The sequence below is a fragment of the Engraulis encrasicolus genome, chromosome 17 (assembly GCF_034702125.1).
Source record: "Engraulis encrasicolus isolate BLACKSEA-1 chromosome 17, IST_EnEncr_1.0, whole genome shotgun sequence".
NCBI lineage: Eukaryota > Metazoa > Chordata > Actinopteri > Clupeiformes > Engraulidae > Engraulis > Engraulis encrasicolus.
In genome coordinates this window covers 38,781,398-38,788,542 of record NC_085873.1, presented here as the reverse complement: position 1 = coordinate 38,788,542, position 7,145 = coordinate 38,781,398, and the positions used below count along the sequence as shown (strand labels likewise).

At 43.1% G+C, this 7,145-nt stretch overlaps 1 protein-coding gene across 1 annotated transcript; it reads right to left on the bottom strand.

Moving 5' to 3' along the window:
- Positions 1-3,513: 3,513 nt before the first annotated feature.
- Positions 3,514-4,978, bottom strand: LOC134466860 (barrier-to-autointegration factor-like). Its single transcript, XM_063220754.1, has 2 exons — positions 4,882-4,978; positions 3,514-4,540 (listed from the first exon to the last, which is right to left on the bottom strand). Exon 2 carries the CDS (start codon positions 4,476-4,478, stop codon positions 4,206-4,208), a length of 273 nt encoding a protein of 90 aa, XP_063076824.1. The 5' UTR covers positions 4,479-4,540; positions 4,882-4,978; the 3' UTR covers positions 3,514-4,205.
- Positions 4,979-7,145: the final 2,167 nt, after the last annotated feature.

Sequence of the window (7,145 nt, the reverse complement as noted above, 5' to 3'; positions counted from 1 at the left end):
GGTTAAGAATCACTGTGCTATATGATGGGAAAGAGTGTGTGTGTGTGAAAAAAAAAAACACTGTGCACTGTGCAGGCACCATTTTAGTCCACTTTTTAAAATAAATATTGAGTTCAGCCAACGACGTCATTCCTGATTTTGACTTTGGCCCTCAGTCAATGTGAGTTTGACACCCCTGGCCAAGGGCACCAATTTGACTACAAACGGCCCTGCCAGTAAACGAGACTTCTAAGGACACGTGCTGAGTGTGTTACAATATGCGACCTTGCCTCCTCCACTTGTGCTTGTTTCCTCGTACCAGGAAGTAATATGTCATGATGACATCACTGACAACAGCATTATATTTCAATATCTTGCAAAAGCTCAATTGTAAAGTCTTTTTCTCATTTGCAATTGGGATGGTGAATGAAAAACAGTCCATCAAGAGTTGTTGTGGCTAGGCTGACAGCTGGGAAACTTAATCGTTTTCTACACGGAGGATGGGCCAGGAGGCGGGGCGAGGCCACAAGCACAAGTGGAGGAGGCAAGGTCTCATATTGTAAGGCACTCGCTGTCTCTTACCCTTAGCCTTTCGTCGGCAACTGAGTTTTTATTCAGACTTTTCTATCTTTTATTCTTTCAGCCCAAACATACTACACAGTCCATCCCAGACCTTTCACCTTTCACCTTTCCACAGTGGCCAATTAGCCATCCTCATGTCTGCTCTCTCGCACGGCTTTCTCCTGACTATCTCCTAGTCCAGTGGATCTCAACCTGAATAAACTTCCCCTGGACCTCATCATGCGTATCTCAGCGCACCCCCTTAAAGGAGTATGCCACTATTTTGGGGCTTAATACAGTTAAAATCATTGGCTGGGGTTTATGAAGGTGGTAAAGTGTCTTATTTTTCATGTTAAGCGTTGTCTTGCTTTAAGACAAGTTAAAAGAGGGAATATGTCGCTAAGCTAGTGAAAGTCAATGGATCCGTGTAGCATTGTAGCATGCTACACGGATCCATTGACTTTCACTAGCTTAGCGACATGCTCCCTCTTTTAACTTGTCTTAAAGCAAGACAACGGCTTACATGAAAACTAAGACACTTAACCACCATTATAAACCCTGGCCAACCCTGGCCCCAAAATAGTGGCATACCCCCTTAACCTCATCATTAGCCGGCCCTGCCAACACCCTCCTAAGCATTAAAAAAATGAAATGGACTAAAGCAACCCAGTGGCAACTAAGCTGTATCCTTCTCAATGCCCCCCACAGGGCTCAGGGCTCCCCAACGCCCCCCTAGGGAGCTGTAGAGCCCCCGTTGAGAAACACTATACTAGTCCCTCTCTCTACAACTCTACCTCTCAGCCCTCCTCTCTCTCTTTCTCACTAAAACACACACGCGCATGCGCAGACCACATACACACAGTCTCTCGCTCCCTCTGGACAGGGCTAGAAGAGTGTCCTTTCTCTTCGGTGACATAAATTGGAGTCATTTTTCTGTGTTACGGCGGAACGTCACCCCATCTCCCCTTAGGACATCTTCCTCTCTCTCTCCTCTCCTCCCTCTTCTTTTTATCCTCACTTTGAATCGTACAGAATGCAACAGATACGCGCACACACACAAATGCACACCTATCCTAGATGTCTCAATTGTCCTTGGCTGTGCTCTTGATAGGTGTACCACGGCCTGTTCTGTTGTGTGGGCCAGAGAATCAATGAAACAAAGTTGTTGACCTTAGCTATGACAGGCTACAGAGATGGCCAGGGAGCAACTCATTTCGTCACAACAAGGCAAGCAAGCTATTGTTTCAAATTGCAGTCAGCAATTCAATATGCTTCACTATTGGACAATATGGATGTGTTAACACCACATCATGTTATGCTTGAGTCAAAACAAACGTTGAAACTAACCTATAGCCTACTCAAGAACCACTCTCAATTTCAGCACTGGCTATGACTAAAATAGCCTACCATGGATACAAATGTGTTACAGATATTTGTGGATTGCTAGCCTATATCAATGTGCATACTGGATCAGACAGTGTCTTTTACAATCAGACTAGGCCTACTAGATTGGAAAGTCTTGAAAAAATGTCAACAACAATCTGGTAGAATCATGAAAGGTTCAACATGTTCTGTCCGACAAACACTGACATCACCAAAGAAGAGACACAAACGTCAGTAGGCTATCCCACAGCGAGTTTGCACTTAAACAATGTAACGTCTCTGCATGGCCTTATTTCCCATGTTTTCACAACACCGGAATAAAAAAGGGTCTCATTTCTAGTGGGGACAGCGGCAAATCTGTCAAACTTCACTGCATTTGTGAAGCATAACGGAGTAATAAAGCCCAGCAGTGTGCATGACCTTTCATTTGGCATTGGAGAAAACCGACACTTCAGGGGCAACAAATGTCCCATAGCAGGAATGATCACACTGCAATCCAACTCTTTCGGCTACGTTTTGAGCGTCACGGCCAAGTAACTGCCTTGGTCAGAGAGGCAGTGGATCCTAAGAATTTTCGGGGAGAGCTCTGAAAACACAGTGGCCAGAGACCGTATCCTGCGTTATAGAGGCATGCCGCATGTCACTTACCACCGCACCGAGGACCGTTCTGTTGTCAAGGCGGCGCGTGGACTTCCACTCTGTTCGCGTGCGCTGCATGCGGGGGTTCTATAGCGTATGTCCCGCGCGACTACTGCAGCCAAAGCAGAAGCAGCAGCACTACCACACGCTGGTGTTGTCACTGCAATCCGCATATAGATCAGCTGAGCTACCCGTCCTCTTCTCCCACAAGATCAGCCCCCAAAACCTAATATAGCGCTGAGCGCAGTGAGGACGGATTGTGTGTTTGAAATTATTCAGCGTCTCAGTCCATTTTTTCAGTGATTCATATTTTTGTCTGTTATTCAAACGATAGGACGAGCGGAGGACGCCGCTAGCACACCAACTTAGAGCACCTAGACCACATTCACTCACTCACTCACCCTCCCAACCGGTGCGAGCATGCCCAGTTAGCACTGCGCTCCTAGACTTGAAATAGTAATCGCTTGCAGGTGTAAGGGCTTATTCAGGTAAAGTCCCTCAAAACCAGTAGTGACCAGAGGTATGAAATTCAAACAAGTCTACCCAGGCTGTGTGCACCTGTATAAAAATGGGAACGACCGTTCAGCTGTCCTGGCAATGTCCTCGTTTCAATGAATGCTGGTAGAAATCGCTTTTTGTTTTTTGAGTGGGTGTTTGGGAGAACGGGAAGGCATCTTTTTTTAAAGACTTCCCAACGTCCAATCGGCTAATATTACATAAGCAAATTAGGCTAAATATATCCAGTGCTGTACAACCCAACCCAGCTACTCACCCATCCTATTTAGGCTATAGTTAGTCGTCCTACCCAGAAGTAATGCATGTGGGGTGCATACTTCCCCAACCCATTCCACCGATGCGTGATGGATTTAATTCGGAGCCGTAGTTCTAATGACATCCAATTCTCACAAAATAAGTTTAAGACATCTAAAACGTTCCAAGAGAAATGTTTGAACTCCACCCCGAATATAGCATTGCTCATTTCACTTGAAACCCATTCGTTGACCCTAGATTTAATGCAGTACACACCCATTGGATATCATCTCCATTTCCCTTACGAAATCGGCGAGATAAGTCTACAGCATGCAATTATAGGCAACCCTTGCTACAGTTCAGAAACCACCAAACCTGGAGAAAAGCGCCATCTGTTGGACATTAGTGGGTGCGCAATTACGCCCATAATTTCTTAAATACATTCCCTTTTTTTTGCACAACTTGTCAACAGTAGCTCACAATAATAAGAGCCTGCTATAGAACATAGGCCTATTCTTGCCATTTTAAACTGTGGGCTAGACCTACTACTTTTAAATGGAGTAAATATGTACTCTAAAACATGAACTGAATATAAAAGTTTATTCAAGATGTAAGATAAAGTTCACAGGAAAATAGAATCAAATTTTTAAGACTTAAGATTTAAGACACAAAAAAAATCCAAAATGCTACAAAACGACATTAGCCTAATAAGTGCAGCAGGTAGGCCTACATGCCATGTGAACAAACACACTGGGCGGGCACAAAGTTAAGCCATCCTTTCATATAGTTAAGGGAAGATTCATTATACAATGCAAATATGAAGTAGTAGCAACATGAACCAAAAGAGCGCGCGCATTTTTTTTAGCTGCAGAACAGTTCAACCATAGTCACTCCTACAGGTTATTGTCGCTCCACTCCCGCATGGCATTGTAGGCGGCTCCCTGATGCCCGGCGTTGGCGGTGGTGGTATTCTCCATCCATCCCTGGAACTGGTTGCGGTTCTCGTTCACCGTCAGGTACTTGCCCAGGACGTCGGTGGCCTTGGAGTAGCCCTGCGCCTTCAGCTGACTGCCGGTGACCTTGCCAATGCCGGGGACGGCGGTGACCGGCTTCCCCTTCATGGGCTCGGAGCAGAAGGCCTGGTGCTTCTTGGACGTGGAAGACATGGTTGGCAACAGAGGTTTGGGAAAGCGGTTGGTGGCTTTTGCGCACGTGTTCCTCAGACAACCTGTGGACATTTCAGCAGGGCCGCGTCATTCGATTAATCACTTGTATCAACTCAATTGAAACCAACCAAGCCTTTCCCCATTGTCCAAAAAAGGCCATTAGTTAACGGTTTTACTTTCATGAATGACTTCTGTGCCTAAAACCCTATAGCCGATGATTAGCTACTGACTAAACGGTATGATAAGGCGTTTGGCGAGGTTTATTTCCTCCTTATAATCAATTCAGGCACATTTCCACATGAATAATCAAACAAAAACATTAACATTCAACATACATGGCTAAGCATCACGTTAAGTCGATGACTTTATGACATTCTAGCAATTTATCGTTGGCTACACTCACCTGCTCTTTAAAATTCCAAATATCCACGCAAGAGGAAGAGGAGATTGGCGCAAGTTAATTTTATACTGCAGCGAATCCCGCGAGACAAAGAAAACACGTAGGCAGACTCATCCTCTCAAATATCCCTGACCTGAGTTCAAAATGAACGCTGATTGGCATCACTAATGGCAGAAACAGTATTGATTTTAAACATTAGTATTTTTACAAAATTAGGCGGCCAAATCTGCCCGCCTACGTTTATTTGGCCCGTGAGGTCATTTCAAATGTGTATTATACAGCTCCAGGCCACTTTATTAGAATAGCATGAAAAAGTTGATTTATTTCCATAATTCCATCAATAATATTAAACTGTCATGGATTATAGATTCATGGCCCAGTTTTTTAACTATTCCAATCATTAAATTGTTTATTTTTACACATTTTGGTCTTCCAGCTAAAAAAAACCATGAATTGGGGAATTCGCATCATTAGAATAGGCTATTGTAATAAAATCACAATTTTGTTCATCAAAATTTGTTTCACATCAGTGCACATCAAACCAGTTGAACTTTGGTACTTACTACACAACATGCAATGTTCAATACTTGGTTAGGACTCTCTCTGTCTTAATATTATTAATAATAACGGCCATGATGCGTTTAACATTGAAGTCAATGGCAGAAACAGTGCATGGGAGTAATGGAAGGCCAGATATCCTTGATGCTTTGCCATCAGCTGTTTTTGTATAGCTGACCTGGTGTCCCACACTTCACTCTTCAATATACCCTGTAGATTTCCATGCCACGTTTTGTCGCTAACTCACCGGTTTAATTCTAAATCACCAGAAATGACACCCCATTGAAAATGAATGGGGTTTTATTTCTGGTGAGTTAGAATTAAACTGGTGAGTTAACACCAAAATGTATCTACGGGTATATTGAAGAGTGAAGTGTGGGACACCAGGTCAACAAACAAGAACAGCTGACGGCAAAGCATCAAGGATATCTGGCCTTCCATTACTCCCATGCACTGTTTCTGCCATTGACTATTAAGACAGAGAGAGTCCTAACCAAGTATTGAACATTGCATGTTATGTAGAAAGTGCCAAATTTCAACTGATTTGATGTGCACTGATGTGAAACGAATTTTGAAGAAGAAAATTGTGATTTTATTACAATATTCTAATAATGCGAATTTCCCAATTCATGGGTTTTTTGAGCTGGAAGGCCAAATTATGTAAAAAGAAAAACTTGAATGATTGGAATAGTTAAACAACTGGGCCATGCAACTACAATCCATGACACTTTAACATTATTGATGGAATTATGGAAATAAATTAACTTTTTCATGCTATTCTAATAAAGTGGCCTGGAGCTGCAGGCCTACTTGGCCCACATACCGGTAGGCCTACACCATTAATATAGTGTAATAAAGATTTGAACATGAAATTTAGGGCCCTTCTCAAAACCTAGGACAGTGCACTTCCAAGTGTATCAGTCTAATTAGTCACGTCCAGTGATTTGGTGAACTCTACGGAAAATATCCAATCACTGGGGGTGGCTAATAAAGAGTATCCAATCACTGGGTGTGACTAATTAGGCTGATACACTTGGAAGTGCACTGTCCTAGGTTTTGAGAAGGGCCCTCTGTGAGTGGGCCCAGGCCAGTGAAACAGCTCACACTCATATGTGACAGAAAAAGCCTATGTGTAGGCATAGGCTATTTGAACTATGATGGGAATCTGTCTGTGAAATTTAAATACGAGTGTGTATGCACAATAATTGAGTCTGTTTTTTAAACAGGCCTAGGCTAAATTTTGAGTTTGGCCCACAACTTTGTTCCAGGTTTTGATGTTGGCCTTCGGTCAATTTGGGTTTGACACCCCTGGCGTAGAGTTTCTTAAATATGGTCCAACATGGTGTCGAAGCACAACAGCAGAGATTCTAAGATTATATTTTGAGTCTGTCTGTCCGGTGTAACTTTAATATGAAAGACTGCCATGTCATAACTGACGAGTTACCGAACTGCCTGCATCTGCCAATGCCTGCACTGTGGTCACAATATAGGTTACCAGAATTCTTAATTTATCTGGCAATATGCTTCGGGCATAGGCTACCGTACACTGTGATGTGCTTTTGCTTAAACTTATAATGTATAGTTGTGATGTTTTGACAGGCAGTAACATGCAAAACCACTAATGTGGAAGACATTAAATGTCTTGCCCTAGGCTACTTCACTCAGTTGTGCGACCTTTTAAGCATATTTAAAATCACACTGACATTGAG

What these genes read in the sequence shown, in the direction of transcription:
- LOC134466860 (XM_063220754.1), bottom strand. Translation starts at nt 4,478, where the DNA reads ATGTCTTCCACGTCCAAGAAGCACCAGGCCTTCTGCTCCGAGCCCATG.